The sequence below is a fragment of the Nesoenas mayeri genome, assembly GCF_963082525.1.
Source record: "Nesoenas mayeri genome assembly, chromosome: 8".
In the NCBI taxonomy this organism is placed as follows: Eukaryota; Metazoa; Chordata; class Aves; order Columbiformes; family Columbidae; genus Nesoenas; species Nesoenas mayeri.
The window spans coordinates 30,069,391-30,087,677 of record NC_137554.1 but is presented as its reverse complement, the minus strand read 5'-3'; the positions used below and the strand labels follow the sequence as shown (position 1 = coordinate 30,087,677).

The window sequence follows — 18,287 nt, the reverse complement described above, 5'->3', positions numbered from 1 at the left end:
TTTGCCCCTGAGGGTGGTGAGAGCCTGGCCCAGGTTGCCCAGAGAGATGGTGGATGAACCATCCCTGGAGACATCCCAGGCCAGGCTGGACGGGGCTCTGAGCAACCTGAGCTGGTGAAGATGTCCCTGCTCATGGCAGGGGTGGGACTCAATGAGCTTTGGAGGTCCCTGCCAACCCAAACTATTCTGTGATTCTAAAGCGAAGAGTGACTGCTGAGCGGGAGATCAGGTGGAGAGCAAGGAAGCAGGACCGTGGATTCAACGTGGGCACAAATTGTGTTACGTGACCATATGTAGAGGGGCAGGGAGATAAGGTTCTCTGTCAGGAGATGTTCTGAACTCCTCACCTTGTATCCTCTCAAGGAGACTGGAAGATTCTGGACATTTCTCACAACCATTCTCTGTTTCCATACGAGAGCTGGCAGACCCGTCTTATCTACAGAGATATGAGGCCTTTCTTTCTGTCCTTGTCGTACGTGGATGGTGAGGCCCTTGATGCCTAGTGTGTGTTCAGGCCTCCTTCATTGTCCTCATATTAATCAAGTTTGGAACGAGGGAACGGAATGTGTAAAGGCCCTGTAATTTAAACCTCTGAAAACCAGGAAAGTGGTCTTATTATATGGCCTGGTTAGGCAAACGGAGAAAGCACGCTGCCAGGCCCTAACCAGCCACCTGCGATTTAGGAACAGGCCGCTGCAGAAATACCCCATGTCAGGGAGCAGTTTGATATGTGCAAGTGATTTAAAGTTAGTTTTTATCCTATGAGAACAGTCACAGAAGCTGGAGAGGAAGAAGCACTAATCTCATAGCACTCTTTACCTTCAATACGCTCTAGCAACATCTCAGCAGCAAATTAGTGGAAATCACCCACAACATGTAAACATTCACTAGCACTCCTAAATCCCATTCATTTCTGTTGAAAGCAACCAACCAACCAAAATGTCATGAGAAATCATACTAATGCAGGTTCATGGTTGCGTGGTAGTATTATTTATTGTGTGCCTTTTCATGCTGCAAAATACAGAGAAGTGACACAAATACTGAACCCCACAGTGCCATTTTTACCATTTCCCTGGTACCTGTTTATCTAATTATTCAGTCAACTAGTTTTAATTTGGTTTGTTTAGTATTCACAGCATCATAGTATCAAAATGGGGATTCCTGGATTTTCTTTTCTTCTTTCTTGTGTTACGATGTTTCCTGTTGTGAGTTTTTGCAGTAAGCAATGACTATGGAGCCACAGGGGGAAGCCCAGTTTGAGAGGCTGGCAATACCTCATGCATTAACAGCAAGATATCTATGCAATTTGCTTTTTCTTTTTTTTTTCTGTCTAATATAACTGTTTAGCAAGCAAGCTGTATCTGTTGCTCATACAAAGCTTGCTGGTTTATGTCGTGCCTTATTTGAATGAGAGTTAACCTTTCTTTGCCTTAGTTGTCTTGTCATTGGACTAGAATAAATGTACAAGATGTACAAACTGTATCTGAGGAAAAGATGTTAATTAACGTGAATATCCCTGCAGAGCATGGTCCAAGCCTGCCTTACTTAAAAAGGGAAAATTGAGCTTCAGACCCATATATTTATGTTGTCGGCAAAATACATACATTTGTGACATTCCTGAAGTTTATTGTGTGCTCTCAACATATTAGAGTTGCCAAACGAATGTTTTGCTGGAAGCAATCCAAAACATAAATAGAATTTTAATTCTCCTTTAGAGTTTGTAACCCCAATTACCCTCTGTAGCTCTTTTGAAAGAGTGTGCAACTGAACACATAATTATGAAACACTTTCGAATTATGAAACAATGTCAAATTAACTTCAGCTGAATAGCTAATCTCTCCTAAAAAAAAAATTCACTTGTTAGAAAGCTGGAACAGATTAACTTGTTCTCCTGATTGCACATCATGCGAGCCTTGAGACTTCTCAGACCTTGAAGAGCTGCTCAGCTGATTTTCACATTTATCTTCTTTACCTGGTGCTGAACTTGAGTGAATATTGTATCGGGATCTTCACTTTTTCCTCGTACATGTCATGCATACCTAGGAGCAAAACCACAGATAAGGCACTGACTTTAAATGAATTTTCTGTATATTTTTAAGGGATTCATTTCCTATTGTTTGTGAAAATGATGCCCTGTAACCAGAGGAAGGTCTGTCAGATGGTCTGGGTTGGAGAGGGAAAAGTGCCAGTATTTAATACACCCTACCTTCTCCCAAGGCTTCCGTCATTAAAGAGAAGCTTTAAAACAGGAGATAAATTGCACGGTTGTCCCCCATGCAAATGGTGTCCAGGCACTAGCTGATTTAATAGTTTGGCTTGACTCTTGTGTCAGCTACACACTTGGCTGTTGACCTTTGCCAGTTCCAGTTTCTGCCCTGTAACTCCTTTTTTTTCCAATCTCTGGGTAGATTTGCTGGGTCAGATGGATAGATACACCTCTTCCCTTCTAAAGGAAACCACGAGCATCCTTTCTGGCACAGAGGTCTCACTGAATACAAACTGGATAGTACAAAATCTGATTTTTACCATTCTCTGTTTGCTGTCTGTTGTTCCTAATCTTTTCAGGCCTTTTTGAATGTCATTTTGTATCAAAGTGCAGAGGGACTCAAACTGAGGACTCCTCAAAGAGAGCTTCTATGTGCAGAAGGAATCTTGGCCTCAGAGGGGGTTAAAGAACTGTGAAAATCTTTCACTAGAATAGGGTTACCATAATGAGATTCCCACTTATTTTCAGCCAGCCTTAATTTCAGTGCACATGTATCATTTGCCGTTGAAGTGTTTCATTTTTATGGTCTTACGAGATGTACTTTCGCTGTTTTGCCCATGACAATGTTAGCTACAAACTCTGCTGGAAGTGACCGTCTTTTGACATTTCATCCCAACAAGTGCGTGTTTCTGTGAAGCCCAATCTTAGTGAGTTAAACGGTGACCTGCTGGGTGGTGAGTGTTCATCCCAGTAGGTGTAAAAGGGTTCTTCTCCAAAACTGTGCTCTTTCTTCTGAGTAAGTGCTGCCCTATGGAGGTCTTTATAGGACAGAGAACAATCAGCGTGGCAGTCAGCAGGAGCCATAAGGAGGATGTACAACAGCACAAACTCTAAATTTTTCCCTTTCTTGACCCTTAACTTACCATCTTGACTGCAGAGTAGTCAAGAGTTCACAGAATAGTTCGGGTTGGAAGGACCTTCAAAGCTTATTGAGTCCCACCCCTGCCATGAGCAGGGACATCTTCACCAGCTCAGGTTGCTCAGAGCCCCGTCCAGCCTGGCCTGGGATGTCTCCAGGGATGGTTCATCCACCACCTCTCTGGGCAACCTGGGCCAGGCTCTCACCACCCTCAGGGGCAAAAATTCCTTCCTCATGTCCAGCCTGAATGTCCTCGCATTAGTTTAAAACCATCACCCCTTGTCCTGTTGCAACAGGCCCTGCTCAAAAGTCTGTCCCCATCTTTCTTATTGACCCCTTTTAAGTACAGAAAGGCCACAGTAAGGTCTCCTTGGAGCTTCTCTTCTCCAGCTGAACACCCCAACTCTCTCAGCCTGTCCTCCCAGCAGAGCTGTTCCAGCCTCAGATCACGTCTGTGGCTCCTCTGGCCCCTCTCCAACAGGTCCATGTCTGTCCTGGTTTTGTTAAAAACAAGTTTCTCTTTTAGTGAATTTGCCTGTCAGCTAAAGCTCTCATATTGGTTGCATTTTCCTGGAAAACCAGATACATGTTTTGGTAAACATAGCAATGGAATGCGAGGTTATTGATAACAATTGATGCACATCTCGCGAGAGGGGCAACAAGAAACAGGTGACCAAGAAACTGACCAATGGAGTATAACATCCCATTCATGTGAGTACTTCGTATAAAAGTGGGAGATCACGAGGATCTCGTCCCTTTTCCTTATGTCAACATTAGGAGAGGACCTTACTAGTCATCCCTGTGAACTGAGCCCTAGTGACAGACTGAATACAGCTCTAGTTGGCTGCAGAGTCCAATCCCGGATTTCGGGTGCCGGCTCTGCAGTTGCTGGGATTTTCAAGATTGGATTTGTATATTTTGTATTATTTTCTCTATTCTTATTAGTAGCATTAGGAAAACATTTTTAATTCTTCCAACTCTCTTCTCTCTGTCCTTCTTTCCCTTCCGATTGCCTGTCCTGAGTGAGAAGAGGGGGCTACCAATTAATCTACCACAGTTTTATTGTCACCCCACAGTCAAAACCTCTACACCTGTGCTGAGGACTCGGAGCTGGACACAGCACCCTTCTAAAGATCTTTTAAAAATCTTGTTAATGATCTCTTAAAGACTCGTCTGCTTTGGGATGGGCTTGTTCCTTCTCCAGAACTCCTGAGCTTAATGAGGTCTGCTAAAACACTCAAGGCTTCTACATAAGATTAAGAGGCGTCTTAAATTTAACATCTGTTGGAAAATAAAAAAGACACTGTGCAGGTGCTGAACTGGGCAGATGAGGCTCTAGGAGAGGCTGTCAAAGAACCTGCTGGTGTTGTGCAGAAGGGCAATTGCAGGCTGGGTGGAGGTTCATGTTTCTGAGGCTGCAACTCCTCCTTCCTTCACTCAGTAGCAGCAAAGCCTCTCAGGTTGAAAACCAAGAGAATGGCCACATCATTGAGGAGCGATGTGACGTGATGACAAGCCCTTAACCATTCCTGTGCTCTTAGCACAGTTCTTGTCTAGTAAGCGTATATTTTTAGCTCTGACTGGTTTATATTAAAAAATAACAACTGTTTAGGTAATTATGAACAACTTCCAGATTTGCAAATTTTTTTAGAACATTAAGATGAAATCTGCATGATATTAAAGCATTTATTTCCAAATGCCTAGTTAAACAGATGACCTTTGATTTTAAAAAGTAATTATCCAAAACTTATTTAATATGGACTCCCTTCTCTTTCCCCCTGTGGATGATTTGTATGTACTTTCATGTTTCCATTATAGAATTGCTGGAGGGACATTACAAGCCATGATTTATGTGTCTGGTGCACATTGGTATTTTTGGTCCTTGTTCTAAAATAGATTAAGAAGTTTAAGCTGAATCTTATAAATCAGCGTGTGGCAAATGAAGTAGGTTTTTATAGAAGGGATTGTGGAAAAATGAGCTGAGCCTTCTTGTTCGTAATCATAACCATGAAACTTGGCTAAGGCAGAATAGCCTTGCCCATGGTACAAAACAATCACCCGTGAGCTGCCCCTTGCCTGGTGGGGCAAAAAAAGATCCTCAAGGCAGGAGGTTTTGCTATCTGTTTGAGGAATGATCATGTAAGAACAGTGCCAAGGGAGAGCTGGATTACTTGGCCTTCAGAAATGATGTGAGTTTCAGGCAGGGCAGAAAAAAATATAGAAAATAAATGGAAACTGGGTGTGTTGCGTGTTGGTTGGTTGTGGGTTTTTTGTGTGTTTTTTGTTTGGTTGGTTGTTTTTTTTTTCCTTATAGTGCTATAAAATAGACAGGACACTAATTGCTCATAATCCCACAGCTGCACATAGTGGTCCTAGTGAGAAAATAATAAAATTGGATCAACCAGTTAGTTAAAAAGAAAAGACAATATGTGTGCTGGCTTGTAGTTATTACTCTTATTTATAGTGTGTACATTCATACCAAATCCTCCCTGGTAGGAAGTGGAAGTTGTTAATGTCATGACTGTATGGAATTAACTGGGGGCTTCAGATTGATACTTGGAATAAAACTGAGAGTACTATAAACTTCATTTTCCACTGCTGGTGCTCCAGTATTATCAGCGTCATGTCTGAAATTCACAACCAGCCATTCTTCTATTAAAATTAGGTATAAAAAGCAATACAACTGTTGTTGTACTTGAAATATTTGTTATCCCGTTTGGAAGAAGAGCTTCATCTAAATGAGCTGAAGTTCAGTCTTGCTACAATTGTGACCTCTAGTGGAAAAAGGCGGTTTGTTACCATAATGATAATGCATCGAATTGCAGAGTAATTCACAGAATGTTGCAGTATTCATTATGTGTAATGTCGTAGCATTTCCAAGAGTCATTAATGGTAGAATCCCTTCAAGGTGACATCCTATCCATATAAAAAAGAAAGACAGTTTCTTCCCAAGGATGCCTCTGAAAAGTCTCTGCAGATTTGTATAAAAGCCGATTTTTACAGAAATATGATCCTGGGTTTCAGGAAGAAGTTTGGAAAAATACTCAATTGCAGAAGCAGAAATTTCTTGGAGAAAATTCCTTTACAAAAAGTCCTGTTACCCCACAACAATTTGTATTGTGGTGACTGTATCACTTGCGTGCAAATCTGTTGAGTCACTTTTAGATACAAGCTCTGAAGGACATTGTAAGTAAAGATTTATCATGCCGTGATTATCAGGCAGGCAAGAAGATTTGTAAAATACAATCTAGGAAAACAGTCTGAACACAAAGTACATAATACAGCAAACATGGTATTTTTCATATTTGGATGAATACAAAGGCATTTGTAATCTAAAATAACCAAAATTCGGAGAGTCTCTTCCATCAGTAAAGGCTGCCCGGGCTGCATTTCCAAACGGGACCCCAGGAGCGGTTTCATTCAGGCTGCTCCAAAGGAGCCTCATTCAGGGCACTTTCCTCTGAAAAAATCTTGAGGTCTTAGTCGTCAAAATGAGAAGAAGTTGAATAGGAGCAGAGAAGTGGTATTTCATATTTTTATATAAAACAAGTGAAAATGTAGCCTTTTCCACCCCTCTGTAGTAAATCAGTGGAGTGGTTTTTGCTTTCTTTGATTTTTTAAAAAATAATCAGACGTTGCCATTTTATTATTTACTAAATAGATTTCTTTGCACTTGTTTTGCCAGCTTTTATAAACTAGAAAGCAGACTATTTGATATAGACATCAGTTTGCTGACCTATGAAATGGTTTTGATTTTTGGTTGAGAACAGAAAAGAGGTGTATTTTGTACTTGATTTTGTGTGTCTGTGTGGCTTTCTTTGTTGTTGTTTTGTTTTAATTTAAGCATGAAAGATTGTACGTGATTAATCAAAGCTAAGCTCAGTTACTTGGCAAAAATCCTATCAACTAGAATGTTTATTACATTCTCTTGATGCTCTGCTTGTTACAATATTCTGCACCGTTCATGAAAACCAGCATTGACGGGTATGAAACGATGGAGGGATGTCCCGTCACACACAGAGCAACCAATGGATTGAACAGTGAGATTCCAAAAGCTCCGAAGAGCCGTCATGTTCCCCGGCCGGGAGTTTGGAAACTGCTTTGGGGCTTTAATGCTGAACTTTGAAGTGTAGCAAGGAAAAGAGAAGCATTCCCTGGGGATTTGCAGCATCTCGTTACGATGCCACGTGGAGATAAGTAACGGAGAAAAGAGATTTGTATGCTGGGACTGACTGAAGTCTTTTTCTTCTTATTTTCAGGGTATGAACATCATCTTCCACGTAGCCTTGGCTCTTTTAAAGGTAAGTCAATTGATTAGAAGGTTTTTAAATTGTATTTTAATAAACTGTAGGGAATATTTTCATAGCTTAATATATCATGTCTAAGGGAACAATAACAGTGGTACCTCTGGAGGAAGGAACAGAGGAGAAATATCCTCTATTTGGATACAGACGTCTTCAAAACTGTGCTTACAGTAGATCTGTTTTTATTAAAGTTAATCATGTCATAAAGTTCCTGGAACGAGTGCAGTCTAAGGATTTAAATGTCTCATGTGTAATTACTATTAAGAAAACAACTTCCATTCCACAGCATAATTGTTTTGTGGCTGGGTTCTTTCATATAAATACTTAAGAAATGTGAGCGGATATTATTTAGTATCAAATGTATTTGTAATGTCAGGAGAGGAATAGAAGGATTTTATAATATGAGGAACTTCTGCCTTTGGCTGCAACACAGAATTTACCTAAATAAACCCATTAACTTACAGGTAAAGCATTGGCCCTTTTGATGCCAGTGACACAGTTCCAAGTTAACTTACATTAACCTCCACAGGTTGGCGCTGATTGAAATCTGGTCCACGTGCAGGCACGTGCTGTGGAATTTGAAATGACTCCTTTTTTTGGAATGTAATTTGACCTCAATAATTTAGGTTAAAGCTCAGGGTAGAGCAGCCTGTCACTCCTGACACAACCACCCTATAACATGGGCACCGACCAGTATCGTCTGACTGTTGCTTGTCCTCCAGCGTGTGTTCCCAGCAAACAGCTACTAGTTGAGCTGTTTGGTAAAGAATAATTCTCAGAGACTCAATTTCTGTAGCACAAAGTCTGACAGCAAAAATGCTCCACACCAAGAGTGCGTATGTGTATATATGTTTTTATATATATATATATGCTGCTGCTGCGAACAGAGCAATTGAAAATTTCAAAACACATATATTTTCATTTAAGGGTAAGTAACCTCAGTGAAGTACATCAGTGTAGATATGAGATAGTATGTAGTGTTATGGTAAAGAAATGTCCGAAATAACTTGTGTTTTGCACTAACACAATGTGTCAAATGGTGTTGTGACTTTCTATGACACATGAGTATACGTATGAAATGCATTCACCTATAAACAGGGAATTTGTTTAATTTATGTTCCTGGGAAGTGCTTCTACACAAATATAAATTTGTAAGAAGCGAGGGGAAGTGTGTGCTGTTTTCTTCCTGTTTCATCTTTTCTTTGCAACTATGGGGGCTTGTTATTCTTCTGGGTTTAAGACCACTATGGCTAAAGGGAAATCTAAGAGGTTATGGCATGATAGATAGTAAAGAAGCAAACTTAACATCCAAGCAACATGCAACAGGTAATGCTGCCACAGGAGCAGGAACAGGTTCTGAAAAGAGGTAGAAATACCAGCTTTTAGATCTTAAAACACCTCAGGGTTCCTGCTGCTGCTGGTCTGAATGGTTCAGCTGAGCTGAGCAGCAGAACAACTGCTTAGAAAACATGGTGAGGGTTGCAAAGGACTAAAATAAGGCCTTAACTCATGGATGTTCTGTTGCAAATAGGGGTTTTCCTTTGCATTGAATGATTAACCCAGTTTCCTTGAACAGAAAGTGCTCAATCTTGTTCATTTGGTATATGATCTACAACATGCTGTTTATCCAGGTGAACATTTCTCTTTGGCTATTCCAGAAGAAGAAGAAAATTCAAAACAGTATTTTGTCAGTCTTATTATAACTATTTTCTAATTTTAAGAGTTTTAAGAAGGGGGTTTAATTCTCCTTATATCAGTTCTTCTATTATACACACACACACACACACATATATACACACACATATACACACACACACACACACACATATATATATGCAATATGCCATATATGACTGTTCCGGCAGTAATGGGCTCAAAATGGTAGGGGAGGTGTCCTGAGAAAGTGTTTCTGTATTGCAGTCAAAAACAAGTATAAGGGAAATAAAGTAAGAGAAGATTCCAAGTCGGAAACACTCACATAAGAGCGCAGTTCCATATTGGTACAAAGGTGGAGCTGATGGTTATGGACCATCGAATCAGCGTGTGATTTGCTGTCAGTGGGAATTGCTGTTCTGTTAGGGAGGAAAATAATTTTGTACTCTGAGACCTGAAGTAATCTTTTTTCCTACTCATGATCAGTCCTAATTATTAGAAACAAAATGGTTTAGCATACCTGTCTTTTTAAATTAGAGAAATTGAATGTGTGTGCCACAGATCAACCACTTTAAAAAACATGCGTTTCTTGTTTCTCTCTGATTCTGAAGAGAGTGAAAACCACTCCTAAGGGTTTGTTCTTTGTTAAAACAGAGCATTTATTCTCTCATCCGCAATCTTTGTGATTATTTTCAATTTGGATGAGGGAATCCGTCACCAGTGGAACATTGGAATCTTCGCTGTACAAATGCTGTTTTCCTCACTGCTTTGTGAAGCTTGTGCCTCATAGTCCCTCATTAAAAGCAGCAGAATAGAAGGTTTTCTCTGGAACTCCTTTTACTCCATGCAGTTTCTCACTGTTACAACCAGCTGCTCCTATTCCAAGTGAATGCTCGTTAGTTTTGAAATGACAGCACTACTTCTGTGACCAATTACCCGAGACATCTTGATGCAGTCATCTTTGGAAAATAAACATGTATTTAAGCCACAAGGGGAATCCTTTCCCTTTCCCACATTCCGAGTATGATTGTAGCAATGAGCAGCTAGAGGATTAAACCTCTTTAGCTACGGAGACCGTAATTTGTAATAGGGCATTAATCTGATTTCTTATCAAAGGAAAAGCACGATCTTTTCTTTCTCTAGCATCCAAGTGTTGTATTTTCTAATGCATGTCAGTGCTTTTCGCGTACTCCACAGTGTGCTCATGGGTCAGCTCTCCAGCTGGTGGCAGTGTATTTTACACTTGGATATTAATCACGCAGTTACGTCGTGGAGAGACTGCACCTGAATTAACGTTTAGTAAACTGAGCTGATAGAAAATCAAATCCCTCGCCTTTCATTTTCTGAGCAGCAGAAAGTATAGTGAAGCTCTGGGCTGTGAAAAGAACTCCAGTGTTGGAAAAGGCAGCGTAGAAAACCCGGGTTTAGAACAACTCGGCAAACAGAATTGGTATTTTGATTTATAAAATCCTAAATCAGACCATTAATTGAGAATGACAGAGGAGAGTGTCCCATTTTGGCACCAGCATGTCCTGTCCCCTTCGGCATCAACTGCTTGATTTCTTTGTTGGAAATTTAAAAGTAAGCATTAAAATGTTCACAACGCTAAAAAAAAAATCAAGAATATTTTTTTTTTCATATTTTAATATTTCAGTAATTATTTCCTTAATCTTTTGTTTCTGATCTTGCTACATTAGCAAAACCAGCTAAACGCATGCTTTTATTTTGGAATTACCAAACCGAGGTGAATATTAAGATACGTGATTGTGAAGAAATCAGGCTCTAGATTAACTGTTGTTGTACTTGCTCACTACTGTAAGGACAGGGAGGAGTATGCAAGAGTGAACCATGGGGTTTCAAAATAAATCCACATCCAGACATTCTTTTTGAGGGTTCATCTGCTCATGGAGTGTGATTCGGAGCAACACAAGGTCGACACTTGGTTTGTTGAGCTTTCATCTGGGTGACCGCTAAAATCATATTGCTTAATGCCAGAGGGAAGCCATAGTTTTGATCAGGAAGGTATATAATATCCATATTTAAATGGGTAGAAAATAGATAGAAACAATAATATATTTGTTACTGCTTGTGTTGCCCAGCCAGTGCATCTTTGCCTTACAGAGATTCACTTCAGTACATGTATTATCTTAAAAACAGTACTTTTATATATCATTCCTTGAACTCAGGTGAATAGCAGCAGCATTTCTAACAGTGGTTATAAGTACTCACAACCCTTATTGCTACAACTTATCAAGTGATAACTGTATATTACCTAAACAAGACAGTTTTATTTCTTGGTTATTTCTGTTGCCGCTTTTCACTCTCAACGCTCTTTGTCAGTCTGTGCCCAACAGATTAAGGAGAAGGATGCCAGGTCCAGTGGCAAGGACAGCAGATGTGATGAAATTCAGTATTTGATACAGAAGTATTTGATAAGAAGGATTATTTTTTATCTTTATATCATTCTGTATCTGGACTGGGAAGGACCTCCTGGGCAAAAGAAATGCTCCTCTGTTCTATTATGCCATTATGTGACACGACATCCGTTTCAAAAACTAGTAACAGCAGCAGTATTGCAGCTGGAAGGCCATTCTCCTTATTCCAGTCTAGATTTATTACTGATCATTTTCCATTATTCTACTCAGCATTGTCCTTTATCTTAAATAGTCCCCTTCCAGCGACACTCATGTTGCTGTTTATCACCTTGAATTATTTATAGGTATCATTCATATTGGTTACTAAATAAACCAATATTCCGAGTGTTCTTGAACTCTAGAGTATCTTAGTAATTCTCTTCTGCATCTCCTTTATTCTGTATTTATCTTTTTAGGGGTGAGTGACTGGACCTTTAAGAGAGGTCATATTATGTTCTCTGTATGAATGTTGTGCTTCCTATTTCTAAAAAATCAATTTGGTGTCATAACTCTGGTGATTGTCCTGTTCTCGTACGTTTGTGTGAAATAGTATTGCAGACTAGCCAGGGGGTTCCACCAATACTATATTTCACCACCGTAGATGCAGACTTCTGTAAGAGTACAGATTTTGAATAAAATTTTGCTGTACTTTTGTATGCATTTATGTTTAACTTCTTAATGAACATATAGTGAATGGTAGCTTTTCTTTTTTCACTTCCAAGACATTATCTTCTTTAGACAGGCATCCAACCTAACCTGTGTCAGATTTTGTCCATCATTTATCTCTTGAATTGGACTGGGAGCCAGCCCAGGTCTGGAAGTTTGTTCATGGCTATGTCATATACCTATTTTTCCAGGGAGCTGTGTGGTTTGCAGTGTAAACCAAAGTGTCCAGTGTAATTCCCTTGAGATTATGCCTCCCTTTATCACCTGCTTCCGAAATTACTGCTTGCCGCTACCTGGCCTGGAGCGTCGGTGTTTAAAAAGCAGCGTCATCTTTTAAGAAAACGAAAAAGTAAAAAGCCAAAGAGTTCAAGCTGTAACAGCAAGTAATGAAACAAGATTTATCAGTCAGGTGAAAACAAGCAGTGTAAGAGGAATAGTTAAACTGAGATACATAGATAGATAGATAGATAGATAGATATAATTTATTTTTTCCCCCAATATCCTCTCTGTGATTCTTGTAACTAGCAAATGTGATTCTGTGGGAGACTTTTTTAAAGTGTGTCATTGGCATAAATTAAAATATAGAAAGAGTCATTCCAGATCAGACTTATAGGCTTATCTACCCCAGTATTTCTTTGCCAGCAGTGGATACGTGGGAAAGACTGTAAGAACAGGGCATTAATACTTTTATTTTTCTTCTGGCAATTTGCGTCTTGGAGACTCTCTGAGAAAGCAGTAGTGTCTCATGTTTAATAACGTTGTACGGATTATTATTCCACAGGTTTGAACACTTGTAAACTAGTAGCCACAGAGTTTTTTCTCGGTTTAATTATCATTTTGTTTGCTTTGAACCTGTCACCAAGCCTGTGAGGTTTCTGTAATTGAGGGCATCTTGGACAGTTGGCAGCTCTTCACTTTCTCTCCACCACTCGTGATTTTATAGGTCTACTGATGTCTCATCACTATCTATTTTCCTGACTTAATAATCCTAATCTGTGTTTTGTCTCCTCATTTGGAAGCTCTCAGGAGCCTTATTCCCTCTTATAAAATACTTATCAGTCTCCATTATCTCCTTTTTGAGATGGGAGGATCAGAGTAATGCACAATATCAAATATGAAAATGCATCATGGAGTTGTACTGTAGAATAATAGCATTCTCTTTTAGATCTCTACTCCTTTCCTATTAATTACTTTCATTTTCTTTACTTTAACTGTTGCTGTGCACTGAGCTGGTATTTTCTTAGAACTGTCCACGGTAATTCCAAGATTCATTCCTGGGCAGCAATTGTCGGCTCAGAGTCTATTTTTGATATGTAAAATTGATGCTGTTCCCCATATGCATCCATTTACATTTATCTACATTGACTTTCATTTACGGTACTGTTGCCCAGTCACTCAGTCTCTTACGGTTCTTCTGCAATTCTTTACTGTAAGCCCCTGTCTTTAAAACCCTGAATTATTCAGTAGCATTTGCAAACACCGTCACCTCCCAATTCACTCTCATTTCCAAGCCATTTAAGAACAGTTCAACCAGCGCGACCCCAGCACAGATCTCTGATGGAATCTACTGTGAAAATATATTGGTTTATCGTGTTCTCTCTAATAATGACTAAGATGTAAACTTCACTAAATCAGATTACACAGTTGTGATTAGACCTGAAGAACAGAAAGGACAAAGTAATTTCTGATAAGGTAAGAGGTGAAGCTGTTATTGTGGCCGTGATGTAATTCGTATGGATAATCCAGAGCTGTTCTGGTACAGAATTTGTCTTACCCTTTCATAGGAATCAACTTGAAGGAGAACTTTCTTTGTTCTTCCAGTTTTAAAGTCTATTAAACTTTCCAAAGTCAGTGACTTTTTGCCACTGAAATGTTACAGGCAATCCAAGTCCTCTTTTTGTTTAGCAGCTGACATACAAAAGAGAGATGTTATGATAAATAAGCATTGATCAATTAGCAATTGATACAGCAATTCTGAAAATGTTTAGTTTATCTCTGTACCAACCTTTCAGTACATTCCCGTAAAAATTTGCTCTTCTTGTCAACACAAAGCTCAGGACATTTATTTATGTTATATAGTTATGTCCCTCTAATTTGGTACATTGTAAAGTACAGAGATGTACAAAGGACTCCCCATCAGGATCTTTGGTGGTTTGCTACAGAATTCAGAAAACATAGATAACTTCAAGTCATATCCTATATGGTTTTATTTGCTTAGAGAATATTTTGCCATTGATGTCCACTGAGCTCAGTGGACATCAGCTGTGTACAGCTGGGCAGATTTTAACTGCAAACAGACGTTTGATGGATAGGAAGGTTGAAAAGAAAATGTCACTGTACTTAAAGACCAGATAGTGTGTGACATGGAAGCCAAACCGCGAATAATACGTGTTTACCCTATGATTTTCTACTTAGTGTACAAGTTATTGCCTTTTGGACCATTTTTAGTTCTTAAGTTGACTTCAGGCCCTTTTGAAGAATGCAGGACAGTAATGCAAGGGCATGGATCAGGGAATTGAAGTTTACATCAAGGAAAAGTCACAGTTTCTGGGCAGATGTGGATAAAAATAAGATGCAGTGTTCAGTGAGGGTGTGGATTATTTAAGAACGGTAGAGAGTATAAAACAATCTCAAACTACAAATCTGAATGATGGTTCACTGTTATGCTGTATGAAAAGAGTTCTGAAGAGCAGGGACCATTGGATTTCAGCTGATAATTAAGGGGGGTTTTGTCAAGCCTTGGAATTTATTTTTTTTTTTTAATTTTAGAGACTTCTTTTTAAGCAAGAAATCCAGGCCTGATGGAAAAATCATAATGATGACAATAGACAACATCTCTTGGGAAACTAATCCTATAGTTAATTTTCCTCATTCCTAAAAATTTGCACCCTGTTTATAACCTGAATTCATCTGGTTTTAACCTCTGACTACTGGATCCTATGATGACTTTCTAGAATTAATGATGTGATTTAATAATCACTTCATGCAATTTTTTGTAAGCTCAGACGTTACCCAAAATGAGCCAAACTTGAATTTCTGTGAGGACGAGAGTTAGCTTATTAAAGTCTGATTTATGCAAGGCAGAACTTAAGGTTTTCTACTTCTTTTTTAATGTTTTGAGTAATGTTTTCATTCACACATTGAAGATAGAACCTGATGTTTGTGGAATATATTTACCAGCCTGCGTTTAAATTAGATGGAAACAGTTGAAAAATTCAGAAGAAATACAGAGAGCTACTTCCTTTCCTTGAAACCCTTTTGCTGTACAGACACACAGTGTGATAAGCTGAAAATTTAACTAGTGATGGATAAATGATCAGTCTTGTGGTGTTTACCTATGCATGTAATAACAAACGAGGTATCAAACCAGAATCTCTGGAACTGCGTGCTGAGGGAGTTTGGAGAGTGTGGGAGAGTTCCCATCACAGTCTTCGCTATAATCTTAAACTGGAATGAGATGTGTGGTGGTTGTGGTTTCTTTTTCCTCAGGAAATAGCCCTGATCTCAGCCCAGACAGATGCTGTAGCCTCCACCCTGCTCCGAGAGCCAGTCCATACGGAAGGTTTTCATCCGCAAAATAGCATTTCACCACCTGAGCTACTTAATCAGCTTTCAGAAGGCTACCTGCACTAAATAGCTAATTCACTACTGCAAAAAATTTGCAGGTGCTTCAGTTGACTTAAATCCCATATGGCCATAGGATAAATAGCTGAGGTCTCATTGTCGTTACCTGTCATCTTTGACCTGTGACTCCTGCTGATTCTGCTTTAACTATTTTCTCCCCTGCTTCATGTGTCACCAGGAGCCAAGACGACCTGTGTGGTTGGGGCTACTTTTGGTAGTAACGTCATATTTAAAATTCTCATCCAATAAAATGTACTGGTATTTAACAGGAGTCCACTATGGCTGGTGTATCAGACTGAAGGCAATCAGTGTATTTTTCTAAGTTTCTCTGCTTTTTCCAGTACTTATCTAGGATTGTTCACAGTAACTTAAAATGATTGTCTTATTTTGGCTACTCATGAATGCGTTTAATATTTCCCTTCGATGACCGCATGCTCTGGAATTTTACTTTGCATTAGTATTTTAACTAAACATGATTTTTCTTTACACATTAGACAAATTATTTTCAGACCTTATTTGCAGGAGTGTTTGCAATTAGTGTGGTTTAGATCTGTAGAGCTCCTCACTGCATTTTAAACTACCACCTTTCTGTATGTTAGATATGTATGGAATACTCCTGTCTGCTGCCATCGGAAGCGTGTATTGTTCTGTTATATAGCCCACTTTATAATCAGGCAATTCAAAGATGAAGCAGCATAAAAATGTGCTTTCTAAAACACAGACCTAGGAAATATGAGGTAATGCCTGCTGGTAATCCCCAGCTGGCGGAGGCGCCCAGCCCGGTCCCTGCATGGCAGCGATGCGAGGCAGTCTGAGGTGTCACATCACAGCGTTCTCCTCACAAACAATTCCTAGAATCCATTCAGATGCACCTGCTGACATCATCCCTCCCTGCCCGTCGTCTCCAGATTTAGAAATGCCTCCCGAGAACGCAGCGCTGGAAGTGATCATGGTTTAAATTATTTAATTCAGTCCTGCACTAGCCGTGCAAAGCAGGCCTGAGGCTTCTCAGCATCACCAGCAGCCCAGGGCGATGCCCTCGCCCCTCTCGCCTTCATCCTCCAGGAGGGATGAGGCTCTCCTGCCCTCCCCGCTGCTGTCCGGCCTGCACTGACTCTCTATTTGCATTATTCAGAACCGGATCGAACAGAAATCATTATATCAGCCAGCAGGCCGGTTTCTTCCTCGCCACGAAACGTCAGAGGATGCAGTTCATACACCGTAAGCCTGTGATTCAACAGCAAAAGCCCTCACGGCTGAATTGATGGAAGGTAGACGGGGAGGGGAGCTCGGCTGTCCAGCCGCTCACTATTGGCTTCTCATGACGGCATTCTCCCCCGAGACGCTCCCTGCATGCTCAGTCACCCCCTCCTCCTCCTCCCAGCCCCCTCCTCGCCTACCCCTTCATTACTGATTCACGGCGAGAGGCAGCAGCGGCAGCCGCCACGCTTGTCACGAATCAGAGATTGCAATGAGCTCATCCTTTTCTCTTTGCAGCTTCGGAACTGCCCTGGCTTTATTGCTCTTATTGCTGCTGCTGGCTGCTGGCACACGCATCTCCAGGCACTGAGCTCTCCGTTGCTTTTCTCCCATCCGAGCTTTCCTGCGCTTGTTTTCTGCCATTTTCCTGCTTTTTAGGTACATTTTTAGATCCATGTTTTCTTTGGTTTGTTTTTCAAATCTACTTTGGACTCTGGCTGAGCCAGCACGGTGGATCATATTTTTCCTAGATTCTTAGCAAAGATGCTTTTCCCTTTCTGAGAGACGACGGGCGTTGCTGTAGGCGGCCAACCCAGCCCGTTCCAGAGATCTGAGGCTGGCTTTCCTCCTCTTGCACTTTTGGAAATTGCGGTTCAAAGCCTGTTCTTCTCACTCTGGATACTTACTACTTGCTGCTCATGGAAGAAGGGGTGCCTTGCAAAACCCCAGCTGCCAAGCTCACCCCACCTGTCAAAAAGTCCCAGGACATGCATGACGAGAGGAGCAAGCTGGTGAATGAGTATGCATGTCGGGTGCTGGAACTTCTGGGAATGGGGCATCGCCTATTTGTGCCTCGGCTGCTTGCGGTGAGATCACATTTTCTTGAAATTAATTCATTGCCAATTTGCCACTTTCCCTCCCCAAACCTGCTTCCCCCCCTGCTCAGGAGACTCAGCACTGACATGAGGTGTGAGAGGTCTCATATGTTTTGCTCTCGGCTTCTCGTAATCCTCAAAGCACTGAGTCTGTCTTTTTGCCGTTAGCTCGGGAGGGCTGGACGCTGGTGCTGCTATTGGGGATCGGTGCCACTCCTTAACCAGGATTCACAGCCCACCTGCATCATGAAAAAAATACTACTAATAACAAAAATCTAAATCTGAATTCTAAATTCATTAATGGTTTTGTCCTGTAATGATTCCAAATAAGCAGCATTCCTGGTTTACCTCTAGATACTGGTGGAAAGTGCATTAGTGCTCAGCATTTCAAATTTTATACTTGTGATGTCAAAGGTTAGCTTTAAG

At 40.4% G+C, this 18,287-nt stretch overlaps 1 protein-coding gene across 2 annotated transcripts in view; it reads left to right on the top strand.

The window, feature by feature from the left end:
- RABGAP1L (RAB GTPase activating protein 1 like) overlaps window positions 1-18,287 on the top strand; it is a gene marked incomplete at its 5' end in the record, with an annotated part of 208,595 nt that overhangs the window by 129,245 nt on the left and 61,063 nt on the right. Inside the window, one exon of one of the 2 annotated variants that reach the window (XM_080348482.1) lies at window positions 7,385-7,426. In XM_080348482.1, coding sequence (XP_080204608.1) covers window positions 7,385-7,426 — 42 coding nt within the window. Of the gene's footprint in view, window positions 1-7,384; window positions 7,427-17,684; window positions 17,853-18,287 lie in introns of those variants that run through there. The other variant, XM_080348483.1, reaches the window with a different exon arrangement.